The sequence below is a fragment of the Symphodus melops genome (assembly GCF_947650265.1).
Source record: "Symphodus melops genome assembly, chromosome: 1".
Lineage (NCBI taxonomy): Eukaryota > Metazoa > Chordata > Actinopteri > Labriformes > Labridae > Symphodus > Symphodus melops.
Window position 1 is genome coordinate 41,549,279 of NC_136691.1, and position 23,213 is coordinate 41,572,491.

Genomic DNA, 23,213 nt, shown 5'->3' on the forward strand with positions numbered 1-23,213 from the left:
CGTCCTCTGAGCAGCAGCTGTAAAGCTCCACGCGCAGGTCAAAACCTGGGCTGGCTTCATTACTGTCAAAGGGAGACGCATAACAGGTTTTTTAAACACTATATTCACACGTAGAGTTTTGGTATGCATTTTCCGTTATTAGGCAGACAGAGAACTTACAATACTATGGTGTTGTCAAAACAAATATCTGTGAGTGTCCGGTCCACGATAACCATATCTGTGTCAAAGATCTCTCCCCCGAGCTGCAGCAGGCAGAACACTGCACATCTATGAAGCTCTACAACAACATATGACAGACAGAACAAAAAGAGAAGAAAAATAGACAACTACCGTTCAATCATATTTTGGGTACAAAATAACATCAGATGCAACCTTTAAGGAAACTAATCAGCTGTAATGAATCTATATAGAAATAAGTGTTTTGCTTGTTGGGTACGCTTCAATGTGATCAAGGGTTGCTATGCAAACTATTCAAGGTCACAGTTAAAAAAAGGCTGAGAGAGGTGGTCTGCTCCTGTTTATGTGCGTGTGTATAATTTAGTTTAGTATTCAGACATATCATTCCAAGTGTGAGCTCAACACTCCAAACATGATTGGACATGTGAGACAGGAACATGCTTCGCTCCTCTTTGCCTCCAGGGCTCAGTTTATGTGCTCGGTTTGCTTAATGACCTTGACTAACAGCCTCATTAAGCTTTGTTAGGAGCCTCCTACCTGTCTCCTGGGTTCATTTATATGCACGGGTCATGCAGATTAATTCAAGTTGCAAAGGGAGGGAATGAGCACTGAGACCGGTAAATGAAGGGCCGAGTGATGACCCACATTGACTCCACTGAGATGAGGTGGGATGGCAAATAGTCAATGTAAAGATTTCCTTTGATTTATTGTCCATTCAAATGCCATTCTGGTGTTTGACTAAGCTGCAGCTGAATACTTGGGGGGGATTATGTTTCTTTAAATGCACAATAGGTTTCATTTTTTAAGGTAATATTTATTACCAGTAATGACCCAGTTTAGTACTTGTGTGCTGCTCAGAGCCAGAAGGCAAAACCAGCAGGACTGCACAGTGGGTCAGGTTGTGCTGCCAGGAGTTTCACACGTCTAAAGAAATTCATCCCTGTGAATTGTGGAGAATTCTGGTAAAGCTGCAACAGATTGAAGTAATCAGTTCCTGGGGTGAAGCTATGGACATGGCATGGGGAACATAGATTTTCTAAATGTACAGCATATCTGCTCAGTTCCATGGGTCAGGCTATTCCTGAAAGTCTGAAGTCTAAACCAGCGCACTGTTCTCTCGCTAACAAAAAAAAAAAATCGATTCTTGTTCTTCATTCATGGGGCATCACACACTAAACCCTGTGATTATGCAAAGCCTTAAACGCTCCATCATGTGAATTTTCTATTTGATAACTGTGTGAAGCCACTTCCGTCCTACAGCAGGAGCAAATCATTAACAAATCCTAGAGGCATTAATCTTTAATAACCCATGAATGAATCTCTTCACACCTACAGCCTTCGGTACTCACCTCCTTTGTTCTTGAAGTACTCTGTGTCTTTCCACATGAGAGGGATCCGAAGATCTGTAATGACAACAGGTGGGATTAAACCACAAAAATGTTAATCACACTATCTGACTGATGTCAGTGTATCTGTGTGTGTGTGTGTGTGTGTGTGTGTGTGTGTGTGTGTGTGTGTGTGTGCGTTCATGATACTTTCAGTCTCTGCCTGCCAAAAGCTTATTACTGACTGTTAGTGTGTCTAAGTTGCTCTCCAGCTGCTCCCACTGTTACATCCCATTATTTTTTACCTTCTCATCATGTGCCAAAAACAAACAAAGCAAGAGCATCTTGGAATGATAATAATAGAAAAAAAACCTTCACTCGGTTGTTTTGCACCCTGGTGTGAATTATCTCCATGCAAAGCAAGCACATGTGATGCTAACAGATTGCTATTATCATTCATCTTTACTGCCCTCTCTCATATCGCAACTGACATCACATTCACCAGTCGATTAAGAGAAGGTAAAAAAAAATCCTCTAATAGAGAAAGGAAACTGGAGCAAGAGGGACTAACGGGACCACGAAGATTCTATTTCGCCTTTGTCCAAATCCACATCTCTAACAATACAGGACAAATTATTTTCAATTTCTTACAAAAAATGTTCCCTTTTAAGTGTTCCACTTGTCCTTTTTGTACATATAAACCCTTCTTCCACACTTCCAAACACTTAAGTCTACCTTACCTGATATGGCCACTTTCCCTTTGCATGGGAGTCTGCCGTCCATCGGACCTGCATCTGATGACCTCCGTGGGACTTTCTGCATGACCTGCGCCTCCTTCATCCTCTGCAGCTCTGACATGTAGGCCATGATTCGAGTGCTGCAGGTCTGAAGGCTCTTCGCCGCCTCCAACGCCTGATCTTTCTGGGAGCAGGCCGCCAGCAGCTTGCAGGCCCCGTCTCGCATCCGGATCTCATGGTCGATCTTCTTCTGGATGTCACTGTCCTGTGAGGGGGGGGGCAGAGAGAGAGAGAATGTGTAAGGGAAATTAAAGACAGATAAGCAAACAATTGAAAGAAGATTTTCTCTGACACAAGGAAAAATACGCGACTAAGACTTTTTAAAAATACTTTTCTGCAGATAGATGCAAAGAAGGACTTATTGGAAATTGAAGTAAAATATAAGATAACACTTTGGAAGGTTGACATTCTTCAGTATATTACATGTATCCTATGGAGTGAATTAAAGTGTGTCTAAATGCATTAAGGAGTCTGGGTTCAGCGTTGTGTGTGGGTGAGAGTGTAAGAGGCAGCATAGACAATATTCAAACACACAACCTTTTGCCCTCTTGCAGCGAGGCCCACACACACACACACACACACACACACACACACACACACACACACACACACACACACACACACACACACACACACACACACACACACACACACACACACACACACACACACACACACACACACACACACACACACACACACACACACACACACACACACACACACACAGGGAGAAGCAATTCTCAAGAAAATAATGACTTCTGGCCTCTGCAGGCCAGACACACACATCCAGACAAACACACTTAGTGCCTTCTTGCCACTGCCTCTTTCTTTGAGTAAATATCATGAAGCGTTATGTGACCTGGCTGGTCTGGGGGAAGAAAAATATACAGCTAATTATAATAATCTTTACACTTTTGCAGGAGTGCACACACACTGATAAACTCACAAACATGCAGACAGTAAAGGTTTCATAATCCGAGCTCTGTCTCTGCTCATGCTGTCCAAAGTTTAGACACATTTAGGCCCTCTTCACTTTCAGCGGCAGAATAAAAAAACACGACATGCATGAACTTCAAACATGAGACAGCGAGAGAGAAAGAGCTAACGTGTGAGGTGAGAGGGATGAGAGAGCACAAATGGATGAAAGAATCAAACAAAGAGTAGCACAAGCAAAGCCGGCTTGACCTTGAACGTCGACGCTGGGGCTTCGCTTTTGAGCTGAAACACCTTTGATTCATGCATTTGCACATAAATAACGTCAAACCACTGAATATCAATGAGTAAGGTAGTCTTTAAAAAAAAACAAAAACCGGTGAAACAAATTCTTGCTGTGCAGGATGAATAAATGAACAAACAGGGAGTACAGGAATGTGTGTGTGAAAGGAGGAAATGTGTGCTAAAAACATTAACAAGCTCCCTCTCTCCTCACATAAAAAAACCTCTAATGCTCCCTTTGCCCTTCTTCCCTGCCTGATGAATACACCTTACCCTCCTCTACATTTGTGTTTCTCATTTATCTCCTCCCCCCTCTCTGTCTGAATCTTATGAATTTTTTATTCTTGTGATTTAAGCTTTTATACTTTGCCTGCTCATTTTCTTCCGCCGTCTCTCACACACCATCCGTTCCACTTCACCGTCCTCAATCGGCTTCTCTTCTGTCTCCTTCACATCCTCTTTCCTCCTTTCTACCTGTCCCGGCATTAGCATGATTCCCAGTCCCACTGATTCTGGATTGGACATACACTTCAAAATGACATATCTGATTAACCTTTGCATGCAAAAACCAATTTGCTTCGTTAGAAACTATTCTAATTTGCTCTGCATGATGGTGAAAGCTACACTTGCAGCTGAGGATAACGTTGAAAATCAAAGACTTGGTTTCCCATCATACTCAACCATTAAAACGTGAAATACAGTCAGTAATATTCTGACGTGGATTACAGTCTGACTTTCTACAATAACATAGAACACAGAGGAACAAATCATCTGATAAAAAAGCAGCATGACTGAGTGTCTTTATACTGATGGAGATAATGATCAGTCTGGAGTCACTTTAAAGAAACAGCGACTTTGTTTCACAAATAAGCCTGTTATTGCATAGACACTGACTGAGTGAAAAGGGAGGGAAAGGACAAACGAATGACAGCGACAGTACTGGACATCTGCCAGAAGCACGTCAGGGATTTTCATTATGGTCTACGAGAGTTGGTTGGAGTATTTACATAGTTCGAACTGACCATGGAAGAAAAGGAGGTGATCAAAATAAACATCAAAGCCTTCCTCCTTTTTTTAATGCAGTAAATACTTGAAGAGGATCAGTTAAGTCTACTGTGGTTAAATTAAAAAAAGTGCCGTACGTGTTACATCTTTTAAACACAAGTCCGACCTCCAAGGTGGGTAGACAAGACACAGTAAATAAACTACTACTGTATGCACACCAATAGTTGATTGATGACAACATTTATAACCATTATATAGTTTAAGCAACTCCCTTGGTTATAGAATTGGAAAAGATCATTTCTTAAATGTAAAAAATAACACTTTGACTCTGGTGACATTTTTTCATTTTGTCTTTGTTTTATGAGCCATTTATAGTGTTGACGTTAGAGATTTGCCAATCAGAACACGTCTCATAGTTTTACGTGATATAACTTGAACAACAAAAGGGAAAAAAGAACCATGAAGCGATGAGAAAGAGAGAAACGGGAGTCAGCCTCGGCTGTGTCAAAAGCGGCTCCACTAACCACGCTTCATGCACCAACGAGCCGGAGGCAGGCCAGCTAACTTTGAAGAAATGCACACACACACATACAGCACACACACACACACACACACACACACACAAACAGAGTAAAGGAGCTGTCACCACAGTCCAGTTCTGCGCAGTGGGTCTAAGATTGACCTGCCCAGGAGGAGGTCCTGTATTTTTAGCAGCTAAATTAACAGGCTTCTCCTTCTGGGGATCTCGGAATAGAAACAGAGCGGCCTCGATCCAAATCTAATCCACAAGTCTGTGTGGATGTCATGGCTAACAACAGCAAAGCAAGCTGACACAAACACTCACAGTGAGGTAAAGTCAGAGATAAAACAACATTGGATTAGGCACAGGCAACAACAACTTTCATTAAAACGCAAGACAAACACAGACACACACACACAGACACACACACACACACACACACACACACACACACACACACACACACACACACACACACACACACACACACACACACACACACACACACACACACACACACACACACACACACACACACACACACACACACACACACACACAGTGTGTTCAGAGTGGCAGGTGTTAGACCAGTGGGCATTGCCAGAGAGGCTGCCTCCCTGAGCTAGTGGCAGTGCAGACAGCAGCCAGACAGAGGGTGAAGGAAGGGTGGATTGAAGACAGGGTGCAATGCATGTTGAGTATCCAGCAGAGACAGAGAAGGGAGGTGGTGCTTACAGAGAAAACAACAGGGAACAACAGGAGAGGGTTACGAGGAGAAGAGAGGAGGAGATTGGCTTTGACAGGGCAAAAGGTCTCAATGGAGTGCAAGAGGCAGCTGAGAGGAGGAGAAAGAGAAACATAATCAAGCAGTGAGTGGGTGAAGAGAAAGAGAAAGCACTGGCTGTCAAGAGAGGAGCATGTTATATGAAGGGAAAAGGAGGGAGGTGGGCAAGGAGCTGGACTTGCGAGAGAAGATAAGGATGATAGGAAGAAGAAAGAAAGAAGTGACAGAAAAGAGGTGGCCAGAGAAAGAGATTTAGCAAGAGCATGAGAGGTGGTAGGTTGTATATGAACAATTTGGCTGTCAGGGTAATGAAGCGTAGTGCAGTGTAAGTGAGCAGGAGTGGAAATAATTGCTATAAATGGTGTCTGTAAAAGTAAGAGGAGAGGACGTAATAAATGTATCTGAAATTTGACAGCCACACTAATGGCTAAAGACAAAAATGTCATATTTACTTAATCAACCTTGAAAAAAGATTTTTGATTTAAGATCAACTGTCGTACTTAAACATGACAGTTACCTTACAGCCGCACTTAGAGATGTGTCAGAGAGATAAAAAAAAAAATGGGCGTGCATTTAAAGCAGCCTTCCCTTGCATAAACACATCTTAAATCAATGTTGAGAATAAAAGATAAGATTTATGCAACAAATCGATTAAGCAACTTTATTTGCTATTAGTAAAAAGGACAGAAAGTACACTTTGAAAGCCTCACAATCGTGACCTTTTAGCAGGTCATTTGATGCCACATTAGATCCCAGATGGTCAGTTCTTCTGTCACCTCTCTGTCCCCGTCTGGCTGTGTGTGTGTGTGTGTGTGTGTGTGTGTGTGTGTGTGTGTGTGTGTGTGTGTGTGTGTGTGTGTTGATCCTCACTTTTGTGTCTGAGGGTGTGATCTCAGAGACACTTACACACACAGCTACACAAACAGACACATGCCGGTCGGGGATTTGACGCCGCCGCAGATGGTGTGTAATGGTTTGTTTACGATGTGTTGTTCTGCACGAGTGGGCTTTCCTGTTCAGATCGCTGACCCCTTGACCTCTGACCATCATCCCTGAGCAGACCAGACGGCTGCAGTTACAACACAGAGTAAGTCGATGAGGTGAGGTTTAACACACAGACAAGTATTAAACAAACTAAGCAACGGCACAGTTCAATTTGTACAGCAAAAACATCTAACGGTAATTCAAACCATTTGGGAATGAAGGATGCAGAAGGGTGGGGGAGGGCGTAATTACCCACATTAATAATAAAAGGAATGTACTTCTAGAGCTAAGAGTTTAGTCAGTCTTCTGGCCAATCTGTCAAGTTCAAACATGTCAACAAATAGTGGATGAATGGGAATAAAATGTGTTTAAACTGATGTGTTCTTTACCCCAAGGGTTGATTAAAAAAAAATAAGAAGAGAAATAACAGTAACAATTATCTCAATAACTATTACCATGAAATTTAGTTCAGATATTAATGTTCCCCTCTGGGTTATTGATCTTTTTTTTCATGCCCAATGACTTACTATACTATGCCATATTGTTTGCATGCAATATACTAACCTACTAAACGAAGTGAAAAATGAACCACTTTAACATTAGTCATTGTAAAGACCGTAGTATGCTAACATTAGCACCACAGGACCACAGCCATGCTAAAGCCCAATCTTACACACTGAAGAGCTGCAAGCACAGCAGTATGTTTTGTTATCCTAGCTCATTGGATAGGTCTTAACTGTTTCTGTAGCACAAGCACACAGACGCTTTATGCAGTCCATCTAAAAATATGTTTTCCATATGCACAGTAAATGTAAATCACTATTTCCAGTGGAGAAGTTGTCTTCTGCTGATTTTCTTCTATAGTGAGATCAGAAGTCATGGAAAGGATGGCTGGAGAATTGCTCTAGTTTAGTGCTGGTTTCTCTAACCACTATAAAACTGTAACACCTTTTCTTTTGTCTCTGACGTTGTTTTCTTTGTGAGCATGAGATGACCCAGCTGACTGACCAAATACAAAAGCTTGTTGGACAAAAGAGAGAAGCCAGAGGACAACTGTGAAAAAAAAACAGCAGGTATAAAACAAGAACAACAAAAAACATCTCTTTCCCCCTCGTTCACTCAGAAAAACAGCCAACAAATACACAAGCTCACACTATACAAAGAAGTTGCTCAATCTGTCAATCTTCACAGCCAGAGAGAGGATCATTTAACACAAATGTGCTTCATCTCAATTTCTCACATAAACTAACATATCCAACAATTGCAGATTCCTGACCCCTCCCATACTTTGGGACTTTACTGACCAAACGTCTGGCTTTCAATTAGCCAGCCACAACTATGTGCCTCGCCTTCCTCTCCACCCTCTTCCGCTACTTTCTCTCATACTCACCCTCTTCCCCCCATCCTCCCCCCTACACCAGAGCCTGGCTGCAGTGAAGGGTGGACAAAGCGGCTGAGAGTGCAAAAAGAGTAAAAGATAAATGAATTGATAAAGAAAAATCGATGGCAAATGAGCTGAGAGAGGGTTAGAGTGTTAAGAGATTGAAATGTGAGAATGAAGATGCCATAGCACGAGGATAAGAAGAATGATGGAGGAAGAAAAATTGATTTAATATTGGTGAATAGACAAAATGGACAGGGCAATAGTCACATTAAGAGACTGTCAGTAACCCAAGCCCCTATTCAACTTTCCCCGTATTTAAAATGGGGCCATTTTTCTATGATGTCTTCAAGGTCGGAAGTATGAATGTAGATACTCAGACAATACTGATCCATTAACTGCTTCTTCATAACTGAACTACTGAAAATAAAAAAGGATTCTGAATATCTGGAAGGATATCAGAACATTTCAACATGAAACAACATATTTGATAGTAGTAAAGCTATTCGACCACTTTAGGCAAACATTACATTAGATAGGAATTAATGTTAGCTAGCAAGTCAATTCATAGTTAACATTATGTGCTAAGAAGTTCATAGTTCGCACTTTGTGTAATATTATATAATAATACATATTATGTCATACTATTTTATGACATAATATGATCAAATAGTAATAAGAGCTTTCAGTCACAGCCTAGCTAACAAACAAATGTAGTAAGTGGCTTACTGATTAAGTTAGCATTTTGCTAAACATATCAAGAACACGTTTTAATTGAAATATTTGCTTTCGTTCACTATTTTTTTCTGTTTATTATTTTGTCAATTACTAATCAAACAAGATGCAGTGAGGATAACTATTTTTCAGACTTCCTTAATCCACACAATTTCCAACCTTTATAACAGCAGTGGGGTTACCATTAGCATGATGTCGGAGAAAAGGCTGCTGTGAGAATCGGGTAACTAGCCACAGACACATCCTGCAGCACATATACACATAGCCTTGTCTGGGATCAGAGGAAAACAGAAAACAGACTACAACCCCAAACCACTCAAAACAATGCTCCATTTGACGATACAACGCTGCTGTGTCTCAGACTCCAGCTGCTCTTGGGAAACAACAGTGAAAGGAACTGGTTTGGTACTGGTCATGGAAGACAGAGAAGAGGGAGGCAGAGCAGTGACTGGGTGGAGTGCTGCATCCGCCTTTTACGATAGAAAAGCTTGCTACAGAGCGGTCCAAGTCGGTTTTCTGCCAGTATACTCAATCCAGGGCCCTCTCTTATGGCGAAATGCGCCCGTGTACCCAGGTCTAGGTGCCAACATACTGATGTCATTATTGAGGTGATTTCTATGTAGTTGAGCAACCAGCTCGCTCATGTAGCTGGAACACTGTGAACTCTCCCCCGTCTTTCTTGACAAGCTTATGCATTCAATTATCGCTGACAATAGAGACTGTTTAAGCTCTGCTTGCATGGATAACTGTGTGTGTAACTGAGGGCCTGTCCACACTTGTGCTTGTGTGCGAGCGTGTGTCCAAATGACTTTGCAGCCAGCTGTTCTCATACAAAAGAAGTGTGTTTCAATGCAGCTGGTTCCCAGAAAACAGGGGGCAGAGTCGGAGCAGAAAATGCAACATACAGAAATAACAAGCATGTGTATATGTGCCCTAAATCATGTTTTATGTACTGTACATGCAAAAGGGGACAGACTTAACTTGTGCATGCAAACAAGTGTGAGCAAGTGAATCAGTGCACAGTTGTTTTCTGGCTGCTGGCCCCAATGAGAGCCACAGTAGAGTGAATTTTGAGCAATAAAACAAATTGTTAAGAGCTACAAGAGAGCAGAGGGAGCCTAGACTCTGCCAAGCAGTGATCACTCCTGCAATTTATAGACACTAAAGCTTGATGGCTCTCACACGGCTGCGCACACTCAGCCCAATACACAAGGTCTGCATTATTATATAGTAGCACAGTGGGGGCTGGGAGGAGTAGCAAGCAGGCAAATTAAAGTGCAGAATCATCTGAAAGCAATGTATAGGTGATAATTACAGGAAAAGTGTGTGTTACTATCTCTATACTGTTACTGTAGACTGTGTGTGGTCTCCTAGCTTATAACAGGCCAGAAGAGTATAGATATGAAAGCCTGTGAAGTGGTTCCAGAGCAGACTCATAAATAACTGTGAGCTGGAAAAATAGGTATACACTCAACCTGCAGAGTAGTTTATTATGAGTTGCAACTGTGCAAAAACAGTCATGACAGCATCAGCGGGACACCCTCCTTTTAGTTTCCAACTCACCTCCGGGAGGACCTATAAGAAATTGGGCTGTGTTCACAACACCAAATAATACCTTATTCGGATATAATAAGCTGGATTGTAAAAATGAAATGAAATGAAATGTAAAAGACCAAAAAGGCTGACACCAGTGTGTTTGAATCACTGCACACAAAAGGGGTTTGCAAAAAAAAGTTCTAGGGCGATTTGGGGTTTACACTTTAGTTTTAAATAACATAGACAAAGAAGGGACACCATTTGTCTCAAAGCAGTTTCTTCTCCAGAGCAACCAGTAATGGAGAAAACCCTAATGAGACTAATTGGCAGATTGTACTGTCGGGGGACTTCAAGAGGCATTTAATGAGTCCAGAAACACAAACACAGCTATATTGTAACCTAATCTGTGAACCTTTCTGGCACAGTGGATGCAGTGTACAGCGGCCTGGATCACATTCAACTGCTGACTTTAAAACAAGTTGATACTGTATTATTAACTGATTAAACAGCTTTCCATGTAAGCCACGAGCCCACACAGGGAAAAGAAGAGGAGGGTTTAGGGAAAAGACGGGTATGAAGCAGGTCTTTCTTAAGCCCCAGATCAAAGCCTGCTGAGATCGCTCCTAATGAGAGCGCTCTGCTAGTGAATCCCAAATTGGAGAGATGGACTAAATGGGATGTAATCACATTAAAAAGACGCCTATGAAGCAAATAAGCTCTGATTTGACATCGTATTCCACTGTGACCTGGAATTTTACACATCTCAGACCTTTTTTAAGACTGTTTTGTCTCCAACACATTTCATGATTTCAAGAGAGTTTTTGGTGTTAAGTGTTGGCACTGATTCTAATGCTGATCTAAGTGTGATGACTGGACAGAGCATTTGGCAGAATGTTGTTCCCATAAATGGAAAAAAAATAATGTTTTCTACTTTTTTAAGACCCTTATGTGTGTTTTTACATTTCATGGTGATCCACAGCTCTGAGCAAGACAAGTTTTTTCACACCTCGGGTAAATTATGGGAGAGGACATGAACACAACGACGAGCATTGGCCATTTGTCACGTCTGGCAAACCAATTCTTGGCCTGTGATGGGTCAAGTTTTAGTTTTAAACCACTGATCGAGATGCTGTTAAATTGTCTCTGCAAAAATGCTCGATCAACATGAATATCTGCAGGAGAAACATGTACTTTTCCTTTCCCGTTGGCAATCACTAGGACTAAATGAGGTGTTTTACCACTGCAACGAAATCCATCAGGCAACATTTTGAAAACCCGTTTACTGTCCTTAACGTATGAAAGAGGTGGATAATAGATAAATGTTGCTGGTGAAGGAGATCGTAACAGACAGACAACAGATAAGGAACAGTTACAGGGACATACGGAGGACTTATGGGTCATCATGCCACAGTTTCCTGAAGGAGAGTGGCTTCCCTGTTGTGTCCTATACCATTAAGCTCCTTTTCTTCCTCATGGGGGGCAAGTGATCTCACTACCATAATGGATGTGCAACACATTTGTACACACACACACACACACACACACACACACACACACACACACACACACACACACACACACACACACACACACACACACACACACACACACACACACACACACACACACACACACACACACACACACACACACACACACACACACACACACACACACACACAAATTAACAGGGACAGCAGTCTGTAGGGACCTGGGTTGGGAACCGGAGGGTTGCCGGTTCAACTCCCGATGTGGACCAAAATATGGAACGCGGTCTGGTAGCTGGAGAGGTGCCAGACCACTTCTCGAGCACTGCTGAGGAGCCCATTGAGCAAGGCACTCTGACATCTCTTCATTAATGCATGTCCACAGGTCCTGCTTGTGCTTGTGTGTGATTGAGGCCTGCGTGTGTGTGAGAAGCATGTCTTCACAATAACAGAGTGCGAACCTCAATTTCCCCTTAGGTGATTAATAAAGTATATAAAATAAAAAATAAAAAAACAGTGCTCGGCTCAGTAATCCTCTTTGTCTGATTTAGGATGAAGAAAGCCAATTAGCAGAGCCAGCCTAACTAGCATGCCAGTGTGCAAAACTCTCCTCCCAGAGTCTTTTACCGTTACTCTCGATGTTTAAGAAATGCATGGAGAGGTGCAGTTAAGTGCAAAGCCTATGAAGGTAACACCATAGTAATAGATGAACCTGAAAAGGCATTAATGGTTTAAAGTAAAGATTGGAACTTGGTTAAAAGAAAATTACCGCTACAGGTCTAATCTTGTGCAAAAACAAGACATTTGATTGTCATTGAAGACATTTCATAAACAATCTTACCAATCCAACATGTGTAGATTGATGCAAACTGCCAATAACCTAGACACGAGGCAGAATAATGTATTTAAGATTGATCTGGAATTTGGCATTTCAGTTTCTAAATTCTATAATACGAGATGAAAAATCAAGTCTGATTGCCAGACATGTCACACTTTCATTTGTACCCAGCTTCCTTTGATATAAACTGGAAAGTGATGATGGTATTTGCAGGGGAAAGCTTGCCATGTCTGGAGTGTTTTGACTGACAGCTATACTAGCAGGATATCTATTTTTAATCTATGTAATCACACAGATGGTCCATACCCTACTCTCGCAGCTTATTTTCTTCAAATTCTCCTGCCACATTTTGGTTATTCTTCATACAACTCAAAGATTGTAGGGCTTAAAGTAATCATTGAACGACGTTAATAGCGCATTGTTGTCCTTTTCTATACTGAAATATTGCACATAACATAAATGTAGTAATTTCCTCTCCCTCTCTCTCTCTTTTTTTTCCTCTTTCACAGCCTCTTTTCCATCCAGAGTTCTGTACTAAAGTCAAAGCGGCTTTTATCACGCTCTATTATTCATCATTGCTGTTGCTACTGTTGCCTTATTTAGACTTAAGGCCACATGTGTATATGTAATCACATGTACTGCCCACAACGTGAGATCGGTTTGGCTTAAGAATGTAATGTTTATTATAAGATTCATGAAACTCTGAGCTGCAGCAAAGCAAAGCAGGATATGACTAAACTAACTACAGTATTTGTACCCTAACATACATCGTTTAGAGTTTTCTAAAATAAAAAAAGAATTCTGCTCTTTAAAAACCGAATCTCAAAGTGGAGCTCAATTACAACACTGCAAACTGTTGTCGGTTTTTTTTTTTTTAACCAACGACAGTTTTACAGCCTTGCGGTACACCATTAATTAATGGCTGCAATGAATAAGGAGCTGAGGAATATTGCCACCAAAGCCAGGATAATAAAAGTAGCATTTGTTTCACTGCCTTGATTAATAGTGGCCATATTAATGTCATAGGGAACACGTGTAAGGTGAGATCCACTCACAGTCCCTCAGAGCACTGTCACTTTGGTTCCTGCATAGAGCCACTTCATCGCACTTACAGCCTGCTCCAGTTACTAATGGTACACATTAACCCTTGAAGTCCTTGTGAATGTGTGATGTGTGTATGTGTGTTCAAGTCCGTGACATGCAAAGAGACTGATAAAGCAACTGAAGGGCAAAAAGAACAAGATATAATTTGTTGCAGAATGTGTGTACTCTGTGTACTCTGTGTGTGTGTGTGTGTGTGTGTGTGTGTGTGTGTGTGTGTGTGTGTGTGTGTGTGTGTGTGTGTGTGTGGCTCTTATCTCTGCCCTCCAGAATAACTTAAGCAGATTTGGGGGGCCAAAAAATATATAGTCGTATAAACATAGGAAAACCCAATGACTTCTAAACCCTCATTTATACGCTTATCTACACAACAAGACGGCACACAAGTTCTACACACTATTCATTCAGAAAAAACTGAACAATACACCGCAGTCTTTCTGTTGACATGAAAATGCACCAGACACAGGCTGAGAGGTAGAAAAAAACACCAATAAGGTGAATGCTATATCACACCAATCATAACCTTTCATAGATGCTTCTTGGACATCTTTTAAAATCATCTTACACCAAAGTATAGTGGTGAAAGCTTCTTTTTCCCAGTAAAACAGCAGGGTGTAAGGACTGCAATGAAATTCCTGTTTTTCTTAAAAAAAAAAAAAATGTATATATATATATATATATATATATATATATTATTCCAAGAGTTCATGTAGATTAGAATACAATTATGTTCAGTGTGCACTGTAGGCTTCTATGCAAACACAACAGACAAGATGAGAAATAAGACACATCGTCATGTATGCCTACAACAATATGTTAATGACAACAGACACAAATACTATACCAAAATACTAACATCAGAATAAATTCAAGGGGATAGGAGATAGAAAACAATGAAAATAAATGAATGAATGAAAAGCAAACAATCCAAAAAGCATGTACATAATACATAATATTGGGTTTTGCCAAATACATCTAAAAATGCAGAGCGTGCCAATATCAGGTTTTATTCCATTGTGGAACAAATGCAGAATAAAGTTCTGAGTGTCACTGCATGCTCGGGGTGTAAGTATTTACGAAAGATTAATTCCAGAAGGTCTACAAATTGGATGCGCACACGCAAATAATCAAACATTGGTAAATATGTTTCCTGAACTTCATCCCTTTGAAATCCTCCTGCTTACATACTCCATGAGGTGTTTGGTGCATCATCACTCTCACAATAGCATTCGGAAACATTTACTAACCATTTCAGGACGTGAAACAATGTGACAAAGTGATTTCTGAAAGAAAGAAATGATGTGCGTGTGTGTGTGTGTGTGTGTGTGTGTGTGTGTGTGTGTGTGTGTGTGTGTGTGACTTAATCTTTGATATTATACTATTATTGATTCTATACAGCCATGACAACATTTCATCAGAGAGCCAAGGGAGAAGGATGACGCATAGCCTGGATGGATTTTCCATTATAAAAGATCTCCACTGATCTACAGGTGTGTGTGTGTTCTGTTAAACAAACACAACCTAATCATGGATGCTGAAGCAGCGTAAAATGAAAGAAGGCTTTAAAGCACACACATCCAAACAGGTATTGCAGTCTGTTAAACAGCACTGTGGGAATGAGTGACAGCTCTGCCTCTGCTTCCACAGTGTGACATGACAAATAGATGAGGATTCGTTGGCAGCAGCTCTGCATTAGCTGCTTGTCTGATTATCTGTCTGCGGGACTGAGCTCTTTGCTACCTGACCATCAATCCTTTTACCATCTCCCTCTGTATCGTCAGGTCATCACTCCGCTCTAATTGTCTGTCTGTCTTCTCTTTGTCCATCACTTCTTCTCTCTCTCCACGGAATCAGTGCCCTGAGCCTTGAATGTCAATCTGCAGCTGCATGAATATACATGGTGTCCAGTGTGTGATCTTTAATAAGCAGGTATTTTTCTCCAAGTATGCTTCCTTCCCCGCTTCCTCTTCCTTCCCTACGTTTTTTTTTTTTTACTCTCATCTTGTGTTCTTCAAAGTAAAAAAGCATAGTGGCTGTGTCCTGGTAGAGATTTTTGGACACACCCTCTAGGCTTTTGCCACTTTGCATACCACAACACTTGCTTCTAAAAACAGAATAGAAACTGAATGAAAGAGCTTGATTGTGCTCTGTCGGGGAACTTTTCAAACTTGTCTTTTCATGTGTACGTTTGAATCCAGAAACTGAAGGTCAAAGAAGGGAGTGAACGTTTGGAAGATATAGCCATACAGTGAGTAAGAAAGCCTCTGAGAGATAAAGAGTGTGCATAAATAAGTAGAGTTAAAAGATCTATAAACTGCTCAGGTGGCGAGGCAGTACTGCAGAGTAGAGTGTAAGTGGCTCATTTTTCAAACTATTAGACAACTGGTTCAAGGAGACCGACAAAACAAAGAGGAATTCTCCTCCACCGCTTCTGTCGTGCTGTTCCCCCTATGCTTTTAAGGCTCGATGAGGGAGTCCTATCTATATCAGTCCCTGCTACTGCCTCCTGGGAGAAAAAGGCACAGACAATATCAGCAGAAAAAAAAAAAACAGAATGACCTCCAATGCACACCACAGCAGCACAACGCTATAGGGGCTGAGGGAGGGAAAGAGAGAGGAACACACACGTGACTGCAGAGGTGAGGGAAGAGAAGACGGAGAGGCAGACAGATAGAAGCAGAGGAGACATTGCAGATCATGATAGACGGGTAGAGAGACAGAAAGCTGGGTGGACAGACGGAGGCTTGACTGCAGAAAGCTCCTCTGCAGTAAGTGCTTATTGATTGGAAGACAAGGGCCATTGGAGTGACACGGGATGCTGACTTGCTTCCCTCCTTGTATAATTGCAATGTAAAAAGTGCAAGAGGGAAATGCATTTCACTGTAAACAAGACTGGTCTAACAGAAGCATGCGATAAAACATGCGCACTCACTTCATAATAAAAGCATCAAGAAGACTTAAGAGGAACTCTGACCTTTTCACTGCTAATGATCTGAGATGTTGGTGGTTAAAGCAGCGGTAGAGACAAAATGCACAGCACGCTCTACACACACACAGATCCAGACACACATTTAGCCTGTTTTCTAGGAATGAAAAGATCACATCTGACTTGCTCTTTCAATCTGACTGATGTTGATGCAGGTGACCTTTTAGAATCAACACGAGACCCAAATGGGGACTCTCTCTCTCTCTCTCTCTTTCACATCAGGAAGCAGCCTGTCGTTAAGCAACGTCAACCCAATCAACAGACACATACTGTACGTAGCCATTTGTTTTGGTTATTCTGAGCATGGATTTGGTTTTAGTGGTGACAACAAAGTTGATTAGAGGAAGTGGTGGGAGCTACCAGTGGGCTCAGAAGCTCTCAAACATTTAACTAATCAATGCCTGTCACACATACTCAAAGACAAAACACCGATGAGGACAACATTTTCTTGAGGCTGACTTTTCTTGCAGCCCTGTGGTTTAGCATCTTAGAGGAACTGCCTTCTAAAATAGAAACGTGAAAGCAGTAAAGACATGTCCCTGCTATGTGGACTGTGGGATCATAAGAGGGGCATATCATTATGTATAAAAAAAACAGGAATTCTATCTTTATTTAATGCTGTTTTAAAAGCAACAAAAAGCTAAGTCTTCTAAGAAGAACATGTCGTTTTCTGCCTCAATATTCAGTTGGAGTGTGGCTATTTTTGTGATGCCAGTTCACAACATTAAGGAAAGATTTATTCACAGGAGAGAGGAAAGGTTGACGCCTGGGAGATGCAAGTCATTATAACGGTAATATCCCACAGTGTCACATTATTCCCACTCTGTCAGGCTGGGACTGATGTCACAGTGCAGTCAGATGATATAAAATTAAGAGTCCACTTACTAATGTAACTGTTTTCACCAGCAAGCAGCACTCACAATATACAAAGCCTTAAACTATTTCTGTGCGAGAATGAGTAGGTGACAAAGAAAGTAAATATTTCAGAGCCATTATTATTGAATGTCATGATGCTCAAAGGGAATGTAACACACATGTAACACACCCCATACGTTGTTGTAAAAAGAACACATATCAGCAAGGCGATTACAGAAATATGGAAGATACTGTAAGAAAACTCTCTCTATAACATTGCATATTAAACAGAGTATTAGGTAATCAAAGCATGAGACTTGCAGTACATCATAGATTGACTTTCCAAAATCAATAAGCAGCCTAATAATTCGGCATAAATATGGGAGATAAAATAATATAAGGATCCTTATAAAAAAACATTTAAAAAACTGGTTCCTCTTAATCATCTGGTTATTCACTCATATTCTCCCACTTAAAGTAAATAAAGCTGGCAGCCCCCAATCTAAAAGTTGTCATTTAATAAACCACAGGCGCTGGCTGAAAAAAACTGTTAGCCGAATTGATGAAAATACCCGTTTGATACAATATAGATCCATATTATGTTCAATTCAGAGATGCAGACATGACAACCCCACAACACAATTGAATATGCCACGTTTTCATAGTGGCGTCGCATCTCCTCTGACAGAGGTCAGCACATTATAAGAAAGGATTTCCATGAGATGTGATTCAGTATCTCATGATCACTGGCAGCCTCCGTGATCTGACAGTGACGAACTAAACCCAAGTGTGACGTGTAGGCGATCACAGCTGACGAGCAATTTCCGTCTCATTTTAGGGCTACTTGAAGTTCCCTGAATCTTTCGGTTACAAACGTTACAACACAACACAACACAAAACAAACAGACCTTACCATTTGATTCATTGAGTTATTCATCCTATTCAACGAGCAGCAGTCCGCTTTCCAACTCTCCAAAACTGGCAGCATGAGCTCTTTACGCAACACCAAGGTCCCACAAACACGGCGTGAAATACCTCAACTCAGATTTTCCCTTCGAGGCACCTCCATTTAAAGGCAAACTAATACAAATATCCACTGTAAGTCCGAAAGAAACCTGCCGTTTATCAACCTTTTAAGTTGTTAAGGATCCATGCGGATATAACAAACCGCACTCTTGGTAATGTGGGAACGACAGGGATCATGCGTGTGTGAGCCCTCTCTGTGATGCATCCGTCGTCATTATCGTCATTGACGTTCTTTAAGCAGCTCCAGAGCTCCAGTCCGGAATCTATACACACAACGCCGCCAGCACAAGGGAAGACTGAAGAGTGACCGACTGATGGACCAACCGGGAGCCGTTTCAGAGGAGGCGTGTGTGTGTGTGTGTGTGTGTGTGTGTGTGTGTGTGTGTGTGTGTGTGTGTGTGTGTGTGTGTGTGTTTCTATTCCAAGTGGAGCTGCGCTCAAGCAGAGGAGAGTCATCTGTGTCCAGGGACCTCCAGGGGTCCTTGAGGAGAATTCCAGGGCAGCAATTTACAGCAGTGTCACCTCAGTATAGAAACGGAGAACATGTACTATTTTTCTCAGGGTCACTCCATTGCAGTATAGCTTTCACGCTTCCAAGTGTATTTGTGTAGTTAAAATCTTTAAAAAGGCAGTAAATGGTTTCAGGCTATTAGATATAAAGTGACATAAGAAAGATTTTGGGCAGCTCTGTGTTCATGGTTTGAAGTGGGATGCAAGTGTGTCAGTACAATGCTCTGTGTGGCCGCTATGTGCCTACATCGCCCACAATGGAAAAAGGCGGTTGGTCTTTTTTTAAGTTATGACTCAACTTTTTATTTTCATTTTTTTACATGGAACTACCCAATATGTTGTTTTCATTGCAGGCAAAACATTCCCTTTTCCACATCCTTGAAGCTGCAGCATTTCAGATTATGGATGGATTACAGTGAAATACTGTCTATGCGTATTAATTCCATTTAATTTGTGATTACATATGTGACATGTGATTTTTTTTGTCCAAAAGGTTGAATCTGGCTCTAAATAATGTCAGTCAAACCACACCATTTGTTTCTTTTTAAGTTTAGCACCACAACAACTCACTGCTCAGTCAGACATCGGTCAGTCTTCCATTAGCAGTGGCTGTGGGTCGAACATTAAACACTCGCAGTCAAAACCTCTCAGTGTTCTCAACCTTTCTCAGGGTTTTAAGTCAAATCAGCACCATTTTTTTTAAATACATCGTTTAACTGTATGAAGGATTTCATGCATCTGAACTCTGAAAACAAACAAACCAGCTGAGCTAAAGATAGTAACTGCTCAACTCATGTTTCCCAAAACACAAAAGAGTGAAATGCACTGCTCTATTAAGTCTGTGCATGATAAAAAAGAATAAAAAATAAATCCAGAAGATGGAGAGACAAAATTCCCTAATAAAATAAATTAGTATGCAAAGATGAAAACATTACACATATACTATTGGTACACAGCCTTCACTCGGTGCACTGATGTGGAATTCTACTGACAGCCCAACTTGTCATTCCAGTGAAAATATAAATTTGCATCCTTCTCTCCATTTCCACTGGCTCTTTCTCACTCTCTCTCTCTCTCTTTTTCTGTGCCTGTCTTTGCTTATATTGCCAGGCGCGTATGTGCTCACGGGGAAGTTGTTATGCAGTGGAGTGTATCGCCATGTCCACTGGTGATGTATGAGAGTGATTTGTGGGCAGGTCGAAATGGTATGGCTGGAATTAAGTGTGGGAGTAAACCACTGACTGAGACTTTTGGCTGCAAGAAATCCCCATCACAGAACTCATAATGGAGCGTTTCGGACATATTCTACAAACGCAATGAGAACACTTTTAAATATTCCTCTGGTAATGCAAATTGTTAAATATTTGACCAATGTCTATTGTTTTATCAGTTTCCTAGATGTAAGCACAGAAACTGGATGAAATCAAGATAACAACAGCGCTGGTTGTGTTTGTGGGTGAGATGAGAAGAGGAATGAGATGCAATCTGGTGAAGCAGCAGATGACATGTAGGAGGATCAGGAGAGAGGAGGAGAGAGTCCGTCTGTGGGCAGGCGGCCTCAGCGAAAGGCATCAAAGTCCATCTCAGTTGTGCAAAATTGCATCTGTGTATCTGGCTGGGTGAAAGCAGCTCTTTACCTCCAGCTAAGAAACAACAGTGCGTCGCCCTGCAATTCACTTCACTTTGGAAGCCGAAGACATTACTGAAGCTGAAAGTGTTAAAAAAAACAACAACAATACTGACAAAGTCATGCAGCATTCAACATTTGCCTTCAGCCCTTTTTCTAATCTATGTCACCATCTCTTTGTTCTTTTAGCCATGTGCAACAAAAAACAAGATGAGCCTTGATAACTCAGGACTTAGAGCTGTAAATATCCTACAGTTAATCTGATTAAGGTTTCATCAGCTCGTCGTGCCGCGTAGCCCCATGACGAGTGCTGTCAGACACATTTACACTCACGGCTTAGGAAACCACCCGAGTTAGTGACAGCGAGGCAATTATTCCACACAACACTGTCCTAACATTTAAAGAAAAAAACAACAACATTACATTGAGCTTAAAAACATCACGCGTATCTAATCTTAAAATAATTCAAAGAATCTGCAGACAAGATACATTGTAGCAAGGAGTCAGCTGTGGTTTCCCTGCTGAATGGGTCAGTGCCAGCTGAATGAATGATATCATTACCACTTTTATTACACTGCATTTCACAGTATGAGAGGACATTTCTCCAGCCAGACTCACTCATACTGAGCCTCCCTCTGGGATACGGGCACTTCCTATCGACTTTTTCCAAACAAACATTTCTTTTCCTCTCTCTTCTGCTGCACACCCGAAAGCTCCCTTCCTTCCTAGAAATGCTTTCTGTAGACACGTCTAATTATGGAACATTATTTTCACACCAATTAATAGGTAATCCTTGTATCTGCAATTACATGAATAGCATCTTAATTCTTATCTCTGCTGGCATAACGGAACAGTCAATGAGATAAACACATTTTTACACTTCGGGCTTGTGCAGACTTGAATCTGATGTTTTTGTTGTTGAAGCCAGCTGTGGGAGAGCTAGTGTTTCTAGTTCACGTGTTTTACACCCTATTTTTTTCAAAGCCATTAGTTTGAAGTCAGAAGGCAATTACACTTAAACAAACCCCCAATTACTGAAGTGTGTGGATAAGCTCCATTTGTTTTAGTGCAAGTTGCCAGAAAAGAGCACTAATACAGAATGTGACACCTTTGTTTTGCTACTTTAAAACATATTTGTCAAACACAGTGGCACGACCAGACAATTATTGAGCTTAATAGTGCTTAGTACTAGTACATAGTACTTAACACAATGTGGATTGTACATAAAAAACTAAAACTGCAAATGCCTTTTCTTTTTTTTTTTTGTTAAGATTTAGTGTTGGGCTTCTGGGGCCTTTATTGGAGAGCCAGGACAGTAGATAGAGATGGAGATCAGAGAGGGTGGGGATTGACATGCAGGAAAGCAGCCACAGGTCGTATTCGAACCTGGGCCGCCTGCGTTGAGGACTACAGGCTCCCTACATGGGAGCACCAACTGCCAATGCTTTTTACTGATATTGCAACATTTCATTAAAATTCACACAATCATCATTATTGCCTCTCTTATTTACTACCTTCTATCATTTTTGTCAGAACAGAATCCACCTTTTTCAGTTAAAAAAGGAAGGAGAAAACAGTACAATTCATTTATAAGTTTGGTGGCCCCCTAATGGCCATGAGAAGATACTGCAACATTTACAGACACTGCACCAGGATGATTATGACCTTTCTTTACTTCACTGCTAAACGTTGAACTTTCTTGAGGACAAGAGCATGTAAGATTATTTATTCTCGAGTCAAGTATCCTGAGGACATAGCTCTTTAAAGACATGCCATCAACATCGCAGGCTTACAGCTTCAAGCTTGTTACAAGGTGATAATCATTCAACTTTATCAGTGGCACTCCATCTGCAAATCCTCTTTTTAATGTGATCACTATTCCCATACCATCTTCAACACAGCATTTCTGCAACATGAAAAGTAAAATAAAACGTCCAAAATGAGCAGTATAGATTTGACAAGATTGACCTGAGGTTTTGATTGACCGAGATTGACACAAGCTGAGTCAACAATGACAATATTCAAAGCTATACTCGCCGGCATCCTCACATCTCACAGTGACAGCTGCAGTTGCCAACTGTGAGGCCATGAGCTATGTGTGGGTTATTTCATGTGGGCCTTAAATAGGGCCTCAATAATCTAACATGTGTAGTTACATAACATCCAACAGCCAGTCCCTGTCCAGTGACACACTGACCAATGACTGTGTCAGAGTGAACTGGTTTAGCAGGGGGTTTAACTGGGGGTCTCCAGACTGACCTCTGCCAATCATAACAAGACATGCCTCTGCACAGAACCAATAGGGAACCCTGTGTCGTTCC

At 41.2% G+C, this 23,213-nt stretch overlaps 1 protein-coding gene across 1 annotated transcript in view; it reads right to left on the reverse strand.

Moving 5' to 3' along the window:
- The window catches only part of rtkna (rhotekin a), a 36,589-nt gene that overhangs the window by 5,155 nt on the left and 8,221 nt on the right, over positions 1-23,213 (reverse strand). The window contains exons 2-5 of the mRNA XM_079366461.1: positions 2,243-2,504; positions 1,527-1,580; positions 160-277; positions 2-62 (exon numbers count right to left, since the gene is read on the reverse strand). Coding sequence (XP_079222587.1) covers positions 2-62; positions 160-277; positions 1,527-1,580; positions 2,243-2,504 — 495 coding nt within the window. The remainder of the gene's footprint in view (position 1; positions 63-159; positions 278-1,526; positions 1,581-2,242; positions 2,505-23,213) is intronic.